The sequence below is a fragment of the Rhinoderma darwinii genome, chromosome 3 (assembly GCF_050947455.1).
Source record: "Rhinoderma darwinii isolate aRhiDar2 chromosome 3, aRhiDar2.hap1, whole genome shotgun sequence".
In the NCBI taxonomy this organism is placed as follows: Eukaryota; Metazoa; Chordata; class Amphibia; order Anura; family Rhinodermatidae; genus Rhinoderma; species Rhinoderma darwinii.
In genome coordinates this window covers 369,475,414-369,496,335 of record NC_134689.1, presented here as the reverse complement: position 1 = coordinate 369,496,335, position 20,922 = coordinate 369,475,414, and the positions used below count along the sequence as shown (strand labels likewise).

Here is a 20,922-nt window from a genome sequence, read left to right as displayed (position 1 = left end):
GTCGGGGGGGGGGGGATACGTCTGGCATACAATAAGGGTATGTTCACACGGCCTATTTACGGACGTAATTAGGGCGTTTTTGCCCCGAATTACGTCTGAAAATAGCGCCTCAATAGCGCTGACAAACATCTGCCCATTGAAAGCAATGGGCAGACGTTTGTCTGTTCACACGAGGCGTATATTTACGCGCCGCTGTCAAATGACGGCGCGTAAATAGACGCCCGCGTCAAAGAAGTGACCTGTCACTTCTTTGGCCGTAATTGGAGCCGTTATTCATTGACTCCAATGAATAGCAGCGCTAATTACGGCTGTAATGGACGCGGCGTTCAAGCGCCTGCACATGCCGGTACGGCTGAAATTACGGGGATGTTTTCAGGCTGAAACATCCCCGTAATTTCAGCCGTTACGGACCCCCGCCGTGTGAACATACCCTAACACAAGCTATATCTCACAACATTTACAAGATTTTTATTTCAATGTATTTATAAAGATACTAAACTTCTTATGTACATTAGATCTATAAGTAAACTAGAATATGGGTTCAAATGAGAACGTGCCCACTATCAACGCAATAAGCAGACTATCCGCAAAATAGACGAGACAAGCCTTAACGCGCATGCGCACGAAAGCGTCTTAATAAAGCTAGATATCCCAGCCTGCTTCGCGCTTCCGATAAGTTGCGAGCCTGCGCATTTCTCACAACAGAAACTACACTTCCCAGTACCACCCTATATTACGTGCGCCTGCGTAGTATTTGGTTTGGGCGGGGCTACGTGTCAGTGTCGGGCTCTAGCTGCCCCTGCACAGCGCGCTCCGCCGGTTCTGGGACAACATGGCGTTGAAAAGGATTCAGAAGGTGAGACGAGTACAGTCTTTGAGGGAAGGAGACTGTATTACGCTGTGAAACAAACCGAGCAGCAGCTTTTCCTCCGCCTGGCAGGGTTGCTCTTGCTAGGCAGAGGGAAAGGGACAGCGTTGCTTTGGAATGATGCCGGGAGGGAGAGGATGGGGGAGGCGGCAGGACAGGGGTTCTCGGCGGAGCCAAGGGCAGCGCGGAACATTTGCCAAATAGTGATCCCATGTTATACAATCTGCGCATGCGTTAAGCCTGTCAACATCCACTCATTCCCCTAGAACCATGATGTCGCGCCTGCGTACTGATTTGACGGTGATCTTTGTGCCTTATCGCGCATGCTCGTAGGAGGTGTCTGAAGAGAGTTGTTTGTGCGCATGCTCCAAGTGTGACAGCTGCTCTGAACCCTCCCCCTCTTTCTCTCTTGTGTGCTTTGCCAAATAGTGATCCTTGGGCAGCTGCTGGGGACAGACCTTAAATGGGAAGAGGGGACAGCGAGGTGTTAATAGAAAGAAGGGTGGGGGGCTGCTGGAAGCGTCATGGGTTATTTGACAAGAGCCACAGATTTGAACTGCTTGATGTTGGAATAGAAACTGACCTTATCTGTAGCTGATAGTAGGAAGGATGTGTCAGCAAGAACCATCGTTTCCTCAAGAGAACCCTGCAGTGACTAATGTATTCACGTATAGGGGATAAAACTTGAAAAAGAGACCCTAGAAAGCCGAATAAACAAGTTTTTGTTATGTACATAGTGTCCAAATTCTTTCCTGTCCCCGCCCGTGGTGTTATGACTAGGCCGCAATGCTATCGTGACGTAACATCACCCGACGTCATCATCCAATCGCTCTAGACTGCGGTGATGTAACGTGGACAGCCGTTGGATATTACATCAGATGCCGCGTGCAGACTGTTTTTTTTTATTTTTATGGTATCCGTCTTTGAACACCCCGAATCCTTGTCATCCGCTATATACTGGCCATAGACCGGGATGAGCGCAGCGATTTGAGATTATGACGTTGTTCTGATCGTAGCAATAATAACTAATAAGAAAACAAAATGTAAAACGCGTCTCCTAAATGTTCTGACTGATGAAATTGATTTCTAGTCCTCCGTATATTCGGTGTGTGTAGGGCCAGTCCTATATACAGGGTACACCATGTCTTTACCTGTGCATCCGGTACCGCGCAATAGTTGCTTTCGTGATTTGTGAGTCAATGCTACTGTGACACTAAAGGCGAGGAGATGACTAGTTAAGACTCTGTTCACACCTGCGTTTCTCAATGCCATTGTACTGCTCTGTCGTGGCAGCAGAACAATGAATTTGATGGGAGTGCTTGGTCCATTGCACCAACGGCAGCCGACGGACCCTGATGACTTATAATAAGGTCCGTCGGATTACATCATAGTGTCCGTGATTTTACCGGAAAAAATAGTACTGCATTCTGCGCTTTTTTTTTCCCCGACGAATGTGTTTCGGAATCTGCGACGGAGGCTCTAACGCTAATGTGAACAGAGCCGAAGTGATATAAATCACATTTCAACAAATCGTGCTATAATGAGTCATGTGGGGGCGTATGACACCATTTTTTTGTCTGATTTATGCGAAACCCGACAGAAAATCCTCAATAATGCATATGGAGGTACAGTAAGACCTTTACGGATGCCCTGTTACGTCTCCGTATTGTACGATGCACAAGGCCGTGTGCGTGAGGCCTTAGTTTGCGCAGCTGCCAAAGTCGTGTAGCACTAGCCTGAGGCAAGTGTGACAACTGTATACGCTTCTGTCCCTATAATGTGGCGTACAACGCAGAACTATATTGTCTATATTATAACTATATTGCGGTCAGTAGCATTTCATATTGCCACTGTATACCCCCAACGCACCACTCAAAACCGTGCTTCTAGGGCAGGAGACGGTTTGAGACATGGCATCTGATGTAGCGTGCTATAATTTTATTTTAGGGGCCACACATTCAGGATTCTGACGGGGTTTAGGAGCAGAATCTAAAAGAAACCTTGGCAAATTTGTAGGTAGCAAATCTGTGCCATGTGAACAGGACCTATAGATGTTTTTCATTAACATTTTGGATTGGCCGCTGGGACCCCCCACTGATGCCTAGAAAAAGGCTGCATCATTATTTTTTGCAAAACTGCTCTATGTGGGTAGAGAGTCGTGTTTGGAGCACAGCACTAGCTGGGCAGAGCGGTGGAGATGCTGGAGACTCTGTGTCCCCTTAGACCCCTGATATGACATTAGTGACATATCTACTCGATAAGCAGAACCCTTTAATATGTGAAAGCCGTCTCCTCCGGCTTAAAAACATTCCAGCAAGGAGACCAATCTTATCCTACAAATCGTCATTGTCCCCCTTAAAAAACGCAGGGTGTTGAAGGAATAGTGGAATGTCCATACGTGCCATCGGTGCTCCTACAGGATAGTGCCGGGACTGCACCTGTCCACACCGCAGCATGGAGACCCCTCTTAAGATAGTCATACACATGAGACCATTTCTCAACTTAACCCTAAACGCACGCTCGGCCACATATTCGTGTTTAGTTTGTAGAGTGTATATAAGCCCTGCAAGATCCCTCTAGCAGCGGCTGATCTCCCGTGGTTAAAAAGGATCGGGCGTGTTGAAATCCAACATGACCAATCCCTCTTTCCTTTGACGTCTGTTGGGACAGTCAGGAGGCCCCCCCCATAAATGTCGTAGTGGGCGGTCGCAAAGAAATCGCCAGGTTTAATTGGCTGGGTTTTATTCACTCCCTGGCTGTGACACCTGATACTAACTAACAAACAATCTGGTACCCTTGGAAAGAAGATATTTGACAATATAGCGTCGTTACAAATATTACCAAGAGCACTGGAGTTGTATTTGCGTTGCGGGGATGGTGATTATGTCATGCACGTGACATCATAAGGACAAACTTTAGTTTATTTACCTATAGCTGGGGGCTCTGGACAATTGGGACCAGGACTGCATTTATGACACTATATTGGAATCTTATAATTTTTTTTCCGGTTAATATCAAAAACGCCTTTTTAAATGGAACCTGTCAGCAGTATTGAGGTCACAAAACTGCTGACACTGCGGTAAAGGGGAGGGTATTTGAAACATACCTTTTTGTCTCCGTCATGACCGTTCCATGACCGAGAAAACAATGTTTAATTCCCGGAGTGCGCATATTGCAACTGCCACTAAGGTGGGACTTGATGTGCAAGTTCTCCTGCAAGCCCTGCCCCCTCTGCGCTGAGTGACGGCTCTAGTGGTCTTCTGATTGGCTGCTAGAGCCGTCAGTCAGAGCAGAGGGAGGTGCTTGCAACCGACCGCCCGGGGGAATCAAACATTGGTTTCTCGGTCATGCAAGTTGCATGACCGAGACCAAATGTATATTCACCATGCCCTCCCCCACCCTATATCACCCTGTCAGCAGTTTTGAGGTTACCTTTAAAAAGTGTTTAATATAACGTATAGAGGTTATGTCTAATTTTTTTTATTTTTTATTCCGTTTCATACAGGAACTGATGGATTTGCAGAGGGATCCTCCGGCTCAGTGCTCTGCCGGTCCAGTTGGAGAAGACTGTACGTAATACAGTGCGGTATTGTAGACATGACCTCACCCCTATTTACATCCGGCAGCGGATATACCTCAGAGAATGCAGACATACAATATATATTACCATATACTGCCCTTCGTTGGCTCCTATAAAGCATGCAACTGATTTTCTACCTGAAATAATTTCGTATATAGTCCAGTGCATACCACAGCACAGTCTTCTAGAAGGCCGGTCCAATACAGCATGAACTTCTTATCTATGTATTACACACATTGCATAATGTTAGTGACCCCCACACCACTTTCACTCTTACACGTTCCCGTATACATCTCACTGCCAATAGTGTAGCGAATCTGTCATTAAATATCCCCCAAGTTGTGTCTCTCTGTATTTCAGTGTTTCACTGGCAGGCGACTATCATGGGCCCTGTAAGTATTTCGTCCCACATTGTGTGCCCCCCTCCTCTGTTTGTGTATGAACTAATATATGTCACGTCACATCCTCGGCGGGGTGGTGAGAACTTCTGCAAAACACTGTCGTTTACTTAAGTGCAACTAGTATTTTATGCATTAATACCATTTGTATGGCTTTGTAGCCCATGTCATAGGTTGTCTGGATCAATACGTTCTATACATATATTCAGAGATTTGGTGCGGAAATTTCTGCAACAAATCTTCTGCGGGTGAATATACCTTAAGGCCTCGTTCACACGGTGCAGATTTTGCATGAATATTTTTTACGTTAAAACCAGGAACGGAACCTAAACATAAGAAATTTATAAAAGAAGGCCTTAAATTGTCTTCTGTCCTGAATCCAATTCTCGTTTTGGCTTGAAAAATGCATGCCAAATCTGCACTGTGTGAACAAGGCCTAATAGTGCTGTGTATGTTTCAGAAACTATTAGCATTTATAATTGGGCAGCATAGGGAAGCATTCCTAAATCTAGTTCATAAGGGTAACCCTGGTAAGCTTCTTTAGACGCCACATTCTCCCCTAGAAGTGGATCTCCAGAATACGTTGCGATGCGGCGGCACGCGGCATGCTTACACCGTACAGACTCTGTGCACCACTAACAGATAATATTGGAAAAGATCAGCTTCATCACAAGGTTTTCCAACTTTTTGAAAAAAAACGTGTAGGAGATTGAGTTCTAATTACTGAACGCTCAATTGTCAGCGGCATCCGCTGTGTATGACCCGTTAGACAACTCTGCTTAGTGTTCATAACTTCTTTTTTCTCTTGTCCCAGTTGCAGAAATGTCCCCAATTGTCCTTTTTTAAAGGGGTTGTACCAGAATAAAAAAAATGATCACCTATCCACAGGATCATCATCTTCTGATTTCTGGGAAACCCACCAATCGTGAGAACAAAGTTCTTCAATCCCCTGTTTCTCCTCACTGCTCGACTGCAGTGAGGAGGACATTGAATAAGGAGGCAGTCAAGCATTTGCCTGCTGTTCCACTCAGTCTTTGGGAATGACGGAAACAGCCAAGCACAGCACTCGGCTGTTTGTCATTCTCATAGGCATTGAATAGAGCGGCGGGAGCATGCTTGAGCAACACTCCATTCAAGCTTCTCCTCACTGCGGGGGGATGAGTGAGGAGGATCTAGGGGCTAGGGACACCTGTTAAGATTGATGGGGCCCCCGGCGACCAGACAATGATCACCTATCTGTGGATAGGGGAGCATTTTTGATTCTGGGAATAACCCTCTAAAGTGGACTACTTCTGTCTGTCTTTTTTTTTTTAGTAAAAACTTTTGTTCCCCATAATATAACTATTCTGGAGCATCTTTTCTGTTTGAATTATTCCTCTGTAATTCCTCCTACAAATGTATGAATAAATTGACAACTGGGTGATATCATTTTGGGGGGGTGTCTATTCTCTGACAATGTCCAATCAATATAGGGACACGCGCCTTTGACTTGGAAAATGGTAACACCCAATTGTCAGTTTATTTATAAATTTCTAGGAAGAATACCAGAGGAACAGCTCAACGCTGAGTTCTAAGAAAATATTCTCCAGAATTGTTATTTTATGGGAAATACAAGTATTTACTAAAAGACATGTCAGGGGAGGTGACCGGTCCTATTTAAATAGTATTTACCCCTAAAATTAGAAGTCACCTGGAAATAAATAGTTGATTCACTTTGACATTTGGGAAATTAATTTCCCTGTTTGCTGTTATTCATCAAGTAGAAGTATCGCGGTCTGTGTTTTTTTTTTTTTTTTTTTTTTACATTTCAATTCGGCTATATTTTAGGCCTCATACACACGACCATTAAGTTGTACTGAGCTGTAATAGGGCACTCATAGACTACTCTGGGGCCCTCCTGGCCCTAACTATACCACCTATGGAGGCACCAGGCCTGCTCTATTGAATGTCATAATATCTCTCCATAGTACAGCACTTCATCAAGCATCATACAGCGCAGCATGAAATCCCTGTGCCGCCATAATGCCTACTACAAGCCACTCTTGTGTGCCCGAGGACCTATGTTTGTTTCTGGGAAAGCTGGGTGACTAGCGGTGTGGTTGCTTTTACATCTTTTACTGTGGTTGTCACCCAATTTTTCCAGATTTCTAAGAACATTTGCCTTGTAATCTGCAGGCGTAGGATATGTACTCCTTCATAATTAGGGGGTTTGTCATTCAGGAGTCACAGAAAGCTGGAAGACCCCCCCATAACTTGGCAGCCTTCAGCCAGTGCTTCATTTATTTTTTATTTTAGGGGAGGTTTTCTATAAGATGGTTAAGTTGTGTAAAACAATTGTATGCGACCGAGACAATAAGTGGTGTTCATCATATGTGTAGAAATAATGAATGCCTTGTGTTTGTGTGAATGAGTAACCTACAGATCATTGACTGGATTTAAGATGCGGAATGTATGAGACAAGATTTAGAAACTGCATGTGATCGAACATTAAATGTGACCAGCGCTGACTGTACTCATTGCAGAGCGGAGGTTCCTCCATTTTCTATGGCAGGTATTACTTAGAGGAGCTGTCGCCTCTCCTGACAGGTCTGTTTTAGTAAATACTTGTGTTCCCTATGAAATAATAATTTTGAAACCTAATTTCTTAGAACTCTGCCTTGTGCCATTCCTCTGTTGTTCCTCCTAGTAATGTATTAACACCTTAAGGACCAGGTCTATTTCGGCCTTAAGGACCAAGCATTCTTTCGATTTTTCTTCCCCGCCTTCCAAGAGTCATAAATTATTATTATTTTTTTAATAACAATATAGCCATATATCGCTTGTTTTCTGCGGGACGAGTTGTATTTTTCAATTGCACAATTATTGGGTGTATACATTATACTGCTTATCTTATCTAAAAAAAATCTTTTTAGGGAAGGAATTGAAAAAACCCCAGCTATTCCAGCATTGTCTTCTGCGTTTTAGATTTACGCCATTTGCTATGCGGTGTAAATAACATGTTAACTTTATTCTATGGGTCAGTGCGATTACGGAGATACCAAATATGTATATATTTTTTCTTTTTTTTTAAGTTTACTACTTTTGCACAATTAAAACACTTTTAAACACTTCAAAATATTTGTTTTTGTTTTGCCGCTTTTCAAGTCCCCTTTTTTTTTGTTTCAGTGTTTTTGTGTTTTTTTTTTTGTACCGCGCTCACCCGGCTGTTTAATTAATGACTTGACTTTATTACTTTGGTCGTTCCGATCGTGGCGATACCATGTATGAAAGTGTTTTCTGTTTTTTCTTTGCACTTCTAGTAAATAAAACCACCGTTTTGGGGAAAAAAAAGTAGTTTTATTTTAGATTTTAATGTAATCTATTTTTTTTTTTTTTTTTTTAATAAACTATTTCGCGGTTTTTTATATTTTAATTTTTGTTCACTCTAAGGGACTTTACCATGCGATCTTCTGATTGCTTATATAATGCTTTGGTATACCAAAGCATTATTGCCTGTCAGTGTAAAACAGACAGGCAATCTATTAGGATGTGCCTCTGGCATGGCATAATAGGCATACAGCCAGGGCAGCCCTGGGGGCCTTTGTTAGGCCCCCGGCTGCCATGGCAACCAGTCAGCGATTGCATTCGCGGGCCACCGATCGGTGACCGAGGGAGCTCCCTGGGCCCTTTGTCACACAACTTAATTGTCACAGTCGCTATTGACCGCGGCATTTAAGGTGTTAAACGGCCGGGATTGGATGTTTCTCCTAGCCGTTGCAGTTTGGCTCCCGCGGCGATAGTGCGGGCACAGCTTCTGTACCCACACTATCTCCTTCATGTACATGCACGGTGTAATGCTCTAATGGCTGCATTCTGTGCCGTGCATGTACGTGATTCTGCACCCAACGGGTTAATTGACAACTGGGTGTTGCCATTCTCCTTGTCACAGGGGTGTGCCCCTACACAGTCACTCTGTCAGCGATTGATCAATGTCAGTCTGTCTAGGGGCACCCCTCCAGCAGGTAACACCCAGTTGTCAGTTTATTCATACATTTCTAAGAGGAAGACAGTAGAGTTTTAACCCCTTAATGACCAGCCTATTTTAAACCTTAATGACCAAGCCATTTTTTACGTTTTTCCATCATCGCATTCCAAGAGCTATAACCTTCTTCTTTTTGCGTCCACATAGCTGTATAAGGTCTTGTTTTTTGCGGGACAAGTTGTATTTTTTAATAACACCATTTTGGGGGACATATTATTTATTGATTAACTTTTATTAACTTTTTTTGGGGGGGGAATAGAAAAAATCTGAAATTTCGCCACTCTTTTTTGCGTCCTAAATCTACGCCGTTTACCCTGTGTTATAAATAACACTAACTTTATTCAGCGGGTTGTTACGATTGCAACGATACCAAATTTGTATAGTTTTTGTATGTTTTACTACTTTTACACAGTAAAAACGCTTTTTTTTTTTCAAAATTATTTTGTTTTTGTGTCTCCATATTTGAAGAGCCGTAACGTTTTTATTTTTTCGCCGATGCAGTTGTATGAGGGCTTTTTTTTTGCGGGACGACTTGTAGTTTTTATTGGTACCATTTTGGAGTAGATGTGACTTTTTGATCACTTTTTATTACATTTTTTTTAAGTCAGGATTCACAGAAAACAGCAATTTTTCCATAGTTTTTTATTTTTTTTATGGCGTTCACCGTGCGGGTTAAATAATGTAATAGATTTATAGTCGGGGTCGTTACGGACGCGGCGATACCAAATATGTGTAACTTTTTAACTTTATTTTGTTTTTTTAATAGTAAAGCATTTTGTAAGGGGAAAAGCTGGGTTTTTCATTTTTTTCACTTTTTTTTTTAAATTAACTTTATTAACCTTTTTTTTTTTACTAGTCCCATTAGGGGACTATAATATGCGATTCTGCGATCGCATTTATAATACACTGCAATACTTCTGTATTGCAGTTTATTACTGCCTGTCCGTTTAACACGGACAGGCATCTGCTAGGTCATGCCTCCGGCATGATCTAGCAGGCATTCACTCCAGGCAGACCTGGGGGCCTTTATTAGGCCCCTGGCTGCCATTGGAGACACAGACACTCGGCAATCTTATCGCCGGGTGTCGGTGGGGGAGAGAGGGAGCTCCCTCCCTCTCTCCAAAACCATTCAGATGCGGTGCTCGCTATTCAGCACCGCATCTGAGGGGTTAAACGTGTGAGATCGATACTAATATCGATCTCACACGGCAGAGCAGGGACGCTCCCAGCCCTCAGCTGCCTCGAGCAGCTGAGAGCAGGGAGATTTGACAGCTCCCTGCTCTGTAAACTTATTCCGATGCCGCGACGTAAAAAGTCTATGGCATCGGAATAAGGCCCGTTAGTGACCGACGTAGAAACACGATGGGCCGGTCACTAACGGGTTAAGCAAACATTCTCTAGAATTGTTATTTCATGAGGAACACAATTGTTTAGTAAATCAGACCTGTCCGGAGAGGTGATCGGTCCTCTTTAAGAATTTGATCTCTTACAAATTTCAGAACACTGAGCGCTTTTAAAACATCTAAATAAATATATATAGTAATGAGTTGTAATAAAGGTTCATAAAGCAGTGAACCTCTGTATCAGACTCGAGCAGTGAACCTCTGTATCAGACTCGAGCAGTGAACCTCTGTATCAGACTCGAGCAGTGAACCTCTGTATCAGACTCGAGCAGTGAACCTCTGTATCAGACTCGAGCAGTGAACCTCTGTATCAGACTGGAGCAGTGAACCTCTGTATCAGACTGGAGCAGTGAACCTCTGTATCAGACTCGAGCAGTGAACCTCTGTATCAGACTCGAGCAGTGAACCTCTGTATCAGACTCAAGCAGTGAACCTCTGTATCAGACTCGAGCAGTGAACCTCTGTATCAGACTCGAGCAGTGAACCTCTGTATCAGACTCGAGCAGTGAACCTCTGTATCAGACTCGAGCAGTGAACCTCTGTATCAGACTCGAGCAGTGAACCTCTGTATCAGACTCGAGCAGTGAACCTCTGTATCAGACTCGAGCAGTGAACCTCTGTATCAGACTGGAGCAGTGAACCTCTGTATCAGACTGGAGCAGTGAACCTCTGTATCAGACTCGAGCAGTGAACCTCTGTATCAGACTGGAGCAGTGAACCTCTGTATCAGACTGGAGCAGTGAACCTCTGTATCAGACTCGAGCAGTGAACCTCTGTATCAGACTCGAGCAGTGAACCTCTGTATCAGACTCGAGCAGTGAACCTCTGTATCAGACTCGAGCAGTGAACCTCTGTATCAGACTCGAGCAGTGAACCTCTGTATCAGACTCGAGCAGTGAACCTCTGTATCAGACTCGAGCAGTGAACCTCTGTATCAGACTCGAGCAGTGAACCTCTGTATCAGACTCGAGCAGTGAACCTCTGTATCAGACTCGAGCAGTGAACCTCTGTATCAGACTCGAGCAGTGAACCTCTGTATCAGACTCGAGCAGTGAACCTCTGTATCAGACTCGAGCAGTCGGGACTGGGTCTAATTTATTACATTAGCCGGGAAATGATTATCCTCTTCTCTTATTGTCTCTCCCATCTTGTTGCTCTTCTTTCTCCCCCATTGATCTGCTTCTTAATTTTTCAGAATGACAGCCCTTTCCAAGGTGGAGTTTTCTTCCTCACCATTCACTTTCCCACAGATTATCCCTTCAAGCCCCCTAAGGTAAGTAGAGCGGGCACAGGCCATCGTACTGTGCGGGGAGGGAACGTCCAGGACAATACTACATAACCGATAAGCAGAGGGTATAAAGTGGCCAAACCTATTGCTTCCTCTCCTATGTGGGGTCATTCATGCTCTTCTTTCTCTTAACAGGTGGCATTTACAACCAAAATCTACCACCCTAACATTAACAGTAATGGCAGCATTTGCTTGGACATCTTGAGGAGCCAGTGGTCACCAGCTCTGACTGTATCCAAGGGTCAGTTGTCTTGTGTACATATATGAATGTCACGTTAGGTGACTGTGATAGCGTCCAAATGTCGGAGCAGGTCAGTCAGACATAGGAGCCAGAAAAGGTGGGGCAGTTTGGAATAGGAGTTATAAGAACCTTGTTTGGGAGCTCTATGTGGTGTTTTCTCCAATGTCTTATGAGCTCTGCTTCACCCTGATGTATTATGTGAATTTTAAATATCTTCTAAGTTGGAGGTCCCTGAGGGGTATATGAGATGTGCTGGAATATTTATCTGCTAGGTCTGATCCTTTCCATTATTTATGAGAAAATGGAAGAAGAAATGCCGCCACTGCTTATGTGCCACTTGCAAGATCAGATCTTGCAGGCGACATATCCAGATTTCAGTGTTCGGCCTTATTCACACAGGCGTGTTTGGTTCTCGAGATGCAAACCGTATGTTGACGGCATTTCCCGGACTGAACACTGTTCAGGGAGCCGGACTCCTAGCATCATAGTTGTGTATAATGCTAGGTGTCCCTGCCACCCTGCGGGAATACAGGCTTGTACTGAAAACCTGATCACTGTATGGGAGTGTATTCCCGCATGGAGGCAGGGACTCCTAGTATTATCGATCACTATGATGCTAGGAGTCCGGCTCCCTGAACTGTGGTCAGTCCGGGAAATACGGCCGGTCTGTATCTCACATGTGAATAAGGCCTTGGTGAGATATACGTGACAGCCGCCCATGATACGTTCTGCAGAACAAATAACCACAACAGATGTTAACGTTTGTTATTTTCCTGATCTATATAAATTGGACTTTGTCAGCAGTTTAGGATCCAGTTTCTTCTTATTTCGATTTCATGTTCTGCAATATTTTGAGGCTTTGTGATTCTCTTCCAGTTCTGCTGTCAATCTGCTCACTCCTGTGTGACCCCAACCCAGATGACCCCCTGGTGCCAGAGATCGCTCACACATACAAAGCAGACCGGGAGAAGTACGTAGCATTTGTCTGTTTCTGTTCTGTATTGGTTTTTGTTACACTGATTTTAATGCTCTGAGCTGCAGAATTATCAGTTGTCCATAAAATTAAATACTTGATAATCTTCTTACAAATCTTGGTAGAAGCATTCCGAGCGCTAAGGAATACACTCCTTCCGAATCTCTGACTTACCCCTCAATGCCGCCTGTTATCGTGAACTTCCAGCTTTGGCAGCATAGTGGCCTGCCTGGACATCAAGGAAAAAGCCCCCGGCCCCTGGCATCTCTCTCCTATGTGTGTATCAAACATCACATATGGCAAAAGGAGGTGGTGCATGACCAGAAGGATTTGGTCGGTCTGAGCACCAAGGAGTTGCCCTGACTGGCCCTGCAAAGATAGTTATTCAAAAAAGCAATTAATGTGGCCTAGGTAAGGTGAAGGCAAAATGAATACTGTTCTGCCTAGTGCAGGGCCTGAGGGGGCATCTGTGACTCCATGAACATCAATGGGAGGATCCCTGGGTTATTTCCCTGTTGCAGCTTTAGATCATGTCTGCGAGTAAGAGTGTATTAAGGAATTGTAACTCCCTTGTAGATTAGGAACACCGTTTTTTCCATCTAGTTTTCATTGCCCCCTGAAGGGCAAAAAAAGAATGTAAATCTGCAGCGCTTATTTACCCGATTTAACATTTAAAAAAAATAAAAAGCTAACGGATGCAGTGTAAGTCGGAGGGAACCCTTAGGCCTCATGCACACGAGTCTGGTGGTTTTTTGTGTTTTTTTTTTTTTTTTAGTCTGTGTACTATCTGCAATTTTCACACGACTGATTGTTCACGGATCCATGTGGGGGCCGCAAGTCCGGGCTGCATAAACTCGGGTCACTTTACTGTCCATATTTGCAGATCAATTGACCTACTTAGGGGTTCCAGCCTCACTCCTTTTTGCAGATCCATGAATACTGATGACATGCGGGGGCACTACGGAAGGTTTTTGCTGACCAATGGACCGTAAATACAGACAACCGATCCGTGGCTTTGCAGACCGCAAAATCACCTGGTCATATATATTAGGCCTTATGAACTCAATTTCCTACGGATCCTGACGCCATTGTGAACAGTATTTGTATATTCCAAACCTGAGGGAGAGATGATTGAGTCTGATGTAATGCAGGCGTGTATGGAGGGCCAAATGTGGGTCCTGTGGGGTATAAGCCTATGTAGAGGAGGTTACCTTGGTTTGCAATCACAAAAGTTTATTTTCTCTCTTTGCAGGTATAACAGACTAGCACGAGAATGGACAAGTAAATATGCAATGTAACACTCTAAATAGCACAGCCAGACTGACAGACTGGAGAGGGTAGAGACCCTCCCACTTCTCTTGTTTATCTTCTTGTGCCAACATGCCCGCAATGTTTTTATAGAACACCGACCAACCAAAAATAGAGCAACTCCAAGGATGCGCCCGCCCTGTACATTCAGCGCTCTGCAGCCTGGCTGAGGAATAGTCACCCATTCTGCTGCTGTTCTAATATTCTCCTTCTCATTCTACGCCTGAATCCTATGGGCTGAGAACCTTTACCCCTGTGCACTGAAATCCCCCCCTCCTCCTCCCCTGCTTTCAAGATGCTCGTATCACCTTACACCCTTCTTTAAATAACTCAGGACATAGCGGTTTGTTTGGGAAGGGTCCCATGATCCTCCCCCACCCCCCTCCCCTCCTGTAACCCTCCCTTCCCCAGTCCAGAGTAGCATGGCTGGCAGCTGCTGTTGCTGGAGCAAGAGAAGACTTTGTGGAAATTGGAGGAAGATCAAGTGTTCTCGGAGTCTCCAGGCCTTTCATTCACCGGGAAGTCATTCTCGTCCCTTTATCGGTCGTCTCTTATCTGCATGGAGTAGAAGATCTGAAATGTACATGGAACGGTGTGCAATGTGACTCGCACGCTATTGGTACTGGCTACACTCCCCAAATGTTTCACATACAGTCTCCCCTAATGAACCGTGCTCATTACACCGGTTACAATGTATGGCCCATGGGGGGGGGGGGGGGGATTGGTTCAATGGTGGTACTTTGTATCTTCCCAGCATCTCAAAGAAGTGGGTGAACCCACCCTATATATTCGTTCCAGATTGTGTAGCAGCCACCCGTGTTCCTTTTATCATCACACACGAATTTCATATCATTTTGTGCTTTAGTAGTATATTTAACTCTTCTGTATCTTTCTGCTTTTGAAGGGTCCCGTTATTGGAAACGAGGCTAAACTCTGCATATGTGGTGCTGGAACCTTCTAATATACCAGGTTAAAGTTGTTGGCCAGGATTAGAAAAAAAAAAAAGTCTGATTTCATTATTTTTATTTTTTTTCAGGAACACACGCTTGCCCATAGGATGTGTCTGGTATTCTAGATCAGCCTCATTTACTTTAATGGAGGTTCGCTGCAATACCAGACATAGGATATACCTATGATGGGAATTTAGAGGTTTCTGCAAAAAAAAATAAAAGCAGACCTTCTTTTCTAATCCTGGACAACCCCTTTAAAATGTGTTCCCTTAGATTGGGTAAACTGGAGTTTTTTTTTTTTTACAAGCACGTGTCCTTTTTGGGCTAGTCTATGGACAAGATGCATATACAGTATGAGTTTCTGAATGTATCTCATTTCTTATATGTATGTAGCTAAGCATTACCTCTTGTACGTACCATGACTGTTACCCATAAAGCCACCTTGTATAGACGTGTATGGTAACCCATGAGGTCCCTTGGTGTGTTCCATAGGCATAGCGCAGCCTTGATGGACATGCGAATGTAAATAAACAATCTTACTGGAGCTCTGGTACCTTGAGATTGGCGTTAGTAACCCGAAATGTGGAGCTCTGTGCGCTCTGGTAGTTTAGCCTGGTTTACAAAATCAATTGAAACCCCCTAAATTTATTCGAACTCGCTCTAAAATGAAGATCTCCAATGAATGGGTCTTGCACCATTCATTTTGACATCCTCATTCTCTGTTGGGGCAAAAGCTTGCAGGCCACACTGGTGGTTTTAGTCGCCACGCACCGTGGAGGCAGCCATACCCTGCACTAGACAGTCATGATTGGTTTTAATCTAATCTTACTGCGCCCCTGCTTTAGTGATGGTGTTAACCCCTAGTGAATTTATAGTCTGCGTTCTGCGGCATCGGTTTAGATCCCAATATGGCTGCTTCCGTTGTGTGCAAGCAACCCGTAGTCTATAGACGCACGACTGCAATGTGTGACAGGCAGGAGAATGTTTTTCAGCACTGTGAATTTCGCTTTGTCCCAGCCTACCTCACTTTCTGAACTCTGGGACAAGATGATCCCTCCCTTGGTGGGGCGGCTCTGCAATGTTGGCGTTCTGAGAGCAGAATACTGGACAGCATATCGGGGTCTCTGTTTTCTACAAGCTTATCTGAAGAGTCTGAACTGTACAGTGGTTATTACATACAGCTTATAATGATGCACTGTACAACGGCAGAGGATCTCTAGTACTAATGACATTGTATTTTGTTGCTGAGTATCTACTAAAAACTTGCACTGTGTAATGATGCAGAGGATCTGTATACAATGTTTATGAATGTGCTGCACTGAATTACAATACTGAGAATTGGTCAATTCCAGGTCTGATTCTGAGATTTCATACTATATTAACAGCAGGTCAGCAGAACGTCATTAAGTAAACAATTAGCCGTCGGCGCGGCAGCCAATTCGTGGAAGGGATAACTATTACCTCATGAGCACTGGGAGGGCATCTTTAATATTGGCCATGTGGTGCCTCCATGAAAATAGGTTGCCATCCATGTACATTTTTGTAGCTCCACTTGTAAGCATCATTTTACAGCCTAAATCAAGATGTAATGATAAACTCTGCAAATAATTTGCTTTACTTTAAAAGGAGTCTGTCCCCAGGTTTATGCTGCCCTATCTGAGGGCAGCATAAAGTAGTGCCAGAGACCCTGGTTCCAACGCTGTATTTCTCACTTTTGAGTTCAGTAGTTTTTCTAAAAATCTTTTCCTCCCAGCACCTGCAGGATGCTCCGCCCACCGGCCGCTGATTGACAGGTCTCTCCCCATACTGTTCCAATTAGCGGTGGGTGGGACTATCCGTAGCTCATGAATATCAGACTCCTGAGCGAGACCACACAGTTGACAGGGGTCCTGTCTCGGCTCGTGCTGCAGGAGGTAAACAGGGATATAGGGATAACAACTGAACATTAAAAGGTAAGTTTTATAAACCGCTGGAATAAAGGTCTCTGGAACACTTTATGCTGCCCTCAGATAGGGCAGCATAAACATGGTGACAGATTCTCAAGTTTTTCTGATTTTGTTCTAAGCTCACATCTCCCTTGCACCTCCTGCTGGTTCAGTGGCTGTGTACGACAGACTAGGCTGTATCGTAGTAGTGTTTACATCAGGCACTGTGCAGTATTCCGATATAGTAAATATTTCACCTCCCATAGTATAGTCCAGCAGCATCTCGTGCATTATTGGATCTCTGCTAAGCTGTTCGGGATGTGTCCATCAGCGCAGCACTGATCGATTCCAAGCCGCAGAATGCACAAGACATGACCTAACTCAAGAGTGAGTAATACAAAGTTACTCAGCATTACACGGTGAGCTGATGAGTGATTTGAAAATGAAGCTTCCCTTTAAACCTGCAAAATGGCCGCAACCACAGCTACTCTTTAAAAGCAGTCGATTCATCCGTGTGTACGGAGGTCAGCCCTTGCCCACTTCTGTAATGTCAGCTAAGGCTAGATAACTATAAATGTAAGGATCACTTCCCATAACATATTTATTTTCATGTCTCTGTTTCGTAGAGCGGTATCTGTATTAAATGCTTCTCATTCTTTCTCAATTGCCTCTCTAGACTATTTCCCCCCCCCCCCCCATAAAGCCTTCCTTGCTATGCTCTAAGTATTACTACAGTGTTGTACCAGCTTTGTAGGGTCTAGCAACCTCAAGTAGCTGCTACGCGGAGCATTACCTGGAGCAAGGGCACGGTCAGGCTGCTTTTTAGGACCTTAGTCATACTAAATTGTACCTGCATCACTATAGGAATATATACGGTGATCTACTGCAGCCTTACAATAGGATCGTAGACAACCACTGTAGCTATTTCTAACATCTGTAGCATTTCCAGTGAGCTGGCGGTTAAAACCGGCAGGTCCCTTACTATACTTCTATGTGCCTTGTATTCAGGGCCGTGTGTCTTGTGTTGTACGGAGCCCCATTTTCACAGGAGCATTAATTTCTCATTTGCATGTTTAATATCTTTTAATAAGTAAGTGGTTGAGTGCTCGTTTGGGAAAAAACCCAAAACTGGTGCTTGATACCACATATAGTTGCTGCCATTGAATGTCTGCAAAGTTGTGGAGTGACACGGTGACAGCCACAGGGATGTATGACTATGACGACAACCACATGGATAACATGCAGTGTACGTGGACCAGTTCATCTTCGTTATTGAGCTTGTTCGGTTATTCTTGAAAACCTAGATTGAAGAAAAAATATCTGAGGATGGTTGATAAATAGTCGTTGTGAATGTTGGTTCAGGGAATCCACTGTTTTAGGCTTCACACTGGTATTAGAGGACCTGGCCACTCTCCTGACATGTCTGTTTTTAATAAATACTTCTGAAACCTATTTTCTTTGAATGCCGTGTTTTGTCCCCCTGTTATTCTTCCTGGGAATGTATGAATAAATTAAACTGGTTGTTACCCTTGTCAATGGGGCGTGTCCCTACATAGTCTGACAGTGTCCAATCAGTGCTGTCTGTGTCAGACTGTAGTGACGCATCCTAATGGGAACATCCAGTTGTCAGTGTATTCATACATTTTCAAGAGGAACGGCAGAACGCAAAGTTCTAAGAAAATATATTCCAGAGTTGTTATATGGGGAATATACAGTATCAAAACAGACATTTAGGTAAGTTTAGAGATCCTCTTTAAAACCACATCTTGTGCATCAGTTGTTTGTGAACCCAACTTTACAGACACGGGCATCTTCACAAGCAGTGGTTTCGAAAAACAGCTATGATTTTTGGTGTTTTTTTTTTTTTTAATGAAACCGTGCCACTCTTTTCCATTGAATGTTGCTGTATCTCATTCCCATTCAAGTGACTAGAGCAGAGCTGCAATACCGGTTGCAGCCCATGGACAAGTGTGGCACTGTTTCGTGCAGAAAAAAAAGTAGACCCATTTTTCTAATCCTGGACATCCCACTTTAGACCAGGATCACACATGCAATTTTGATGCATCTTTTGACTGTCTTTTTTTTTTTTAGGCAAACCCAGCAGTGGACACAAAAAGGAAATGCGTCAGTCTTTTCTTTATACCTTTCTTTCCTTTTTGCATCGACTCTTTGCTTAGGCTAAAAAAGATAGGCAAAAACTGTGTGTGATTTTGGCCTTAAACTTCATACTATAGGGGATACCAAGATTGTGCAATATGTTTGAAGGCCCATGAAATCTTTATAGCTTTTCAAAGTTGCAATGTTTGGGGGGTGAGCGGGCTGTAGCTGGCAAGTTCTGGTCTGCACGGAGTAGAAGGTGCACTGTATAATGATGTGGATTAATACAAGTCACAGTGATCATGGAAGATTTATCACTTCTCTAAGATTGAATTAGTGTGAATACATCAAATTTAAGATAGTTTTCTATGTAAGCAGACTGGTCTCTGAACCTGCTGCATTTCTCATGTCTATGCCCTTGAAAAGCCTTTCCCATGCCATACAACAGGCCAGTCAGCAGCAACTAGCGTGTCAGAGGGTCTACTCACATCCTATACAATGCTGGCGTTCTGTCATAGAAGTGCTGTATCCAGTTTTTGATGGTCTCTTGCTATTCTGTTGTCTACCATCAGCACCAAAACATTGGGCGCTCCTTCACACTGCAGCCCTACGAGGTGACGGTACCCCCAGGAGTAAGCAGTTCACTATTTTAGAGAGCTTATATTTCTTGCTTGGTCTTGTTTTACATGTCTTCATCTTCTGCATTGTAAAGATCTATAATCTCGTTGTTTGCTGTTGTGCGATGGAAGATAAGGCTCAACTCTAAACACTTCTTTCAGTTGGGATTGTTTGCAGTATATTGTTCCAGACGTGTTCGGGTTGTAAGACATTCGAAGAAAAAACAGTGTCTTGTTTATAGGCTGTGTCTGGTTTTGCAGTTCTTCGGCATTCACATGAGCTGCAATACCAGATACAATTACTGGACAAAAGTGTCGCTCTTTCTGTTAAAAACTAAAATAAAAAATAAGGCTTTATTTTCTAATCTCGTATAACCCCCTTAAAGATTTTAAAACACCCCCCCTTGAACTACATATTATAAATGGGACAGCAGAGGCGGCTAGCTACTAAAATCTGCTATGTATTGTTCACATTATATAAAAGTAATCGTGGATACTCGGCATAGTTTGTCAGGTCCGTGCATGAATTGGGATGAAAAGTAATTTCCTAGAGCGCTATCCTTTCCCTCCCCGCTCCTTTTGGCAGGACTTACAAAGTGCATTACACCACAAGGGGGCGATATTGAGCACAGGAGGAAGTCCCTTCCAGGGTGAGGAGAAATATGTGCTCCATTCTTACACATGATAGGAGTGTCATTCAAAATAAAAGATAAAAAAAATGTTTAACAAACCATTTTTTAATGTCTTCACTGTTTTTCTTAAGAATGTTGACTGTAACATTGTGAATCACTTGTCACTGGAATTGCCCTTTTAATGTCTTGTACTTTTACCTTGACAAAACTTGGGGTTCAAGCCTGCTGAAAATAAATTAGCCAATATCTCTATACGTTATTAGTTTCAATGTAATTTGTTGTCCTATGTAGCGGTGTGTTTTGGCAGATCAAGTACTCGGGTATTCAGCCTGTGATTTACACTTATAGGACGAGCGGGAGGTTCTCCGCCCCTTGGTTAAGGTCTGTATTCCTGAATAGTTGGGAATCCTTAATTCCCTCCAGTATTTTTACATGAACCGTTTTTCTGTCCTCTTTAGGAATGAGTTTCTATGGTGTGCAGTGTATGAATATATCAATTATATTCCAACCACTGTCCCCAGGTTACAGAGACTCTAGCACTATCTATATATATATATATATATATATATATATATATATATATATATATATATATATATAATTTTATTTTTTATTTTATTT

At 43.4% G+C, this 20,922-nt stretch overlaps 1 protein-coding gene across 1 annotated transcript; it reads left to right on the top strand.

Moving 5' to 3' along the window:
• The first annotated feature begins 737 nt into the window (after window positions 1–737).
• Window positions 738–20,555, top strand: UBE2D4 (ubiquitin conjugating enzyme E2 D4). Its single transcript, XM_075858673.1, has 7 exons — window positions 738–856; window positions 4,374–4,437; window positions 4,809–4,840; window positions 11,466–11,543; window positions 11,694–11,799; window positions 12,676–12,769; window positions 14,025–20,555. The coding sequence occupies exons 1-7, from the start codon at window positions 833–835 to the stop codon at window positions 14,068–14,070; spliced, it is 444 nt and encodes a 147-aa protein (XP_075714788.1). The 5' UTR covers window positions 738–832; the 3' UTR covers window positions 14,071–20,555.
• Window positions 20,556–20,922: the final 367 nt, after the last annotated feature.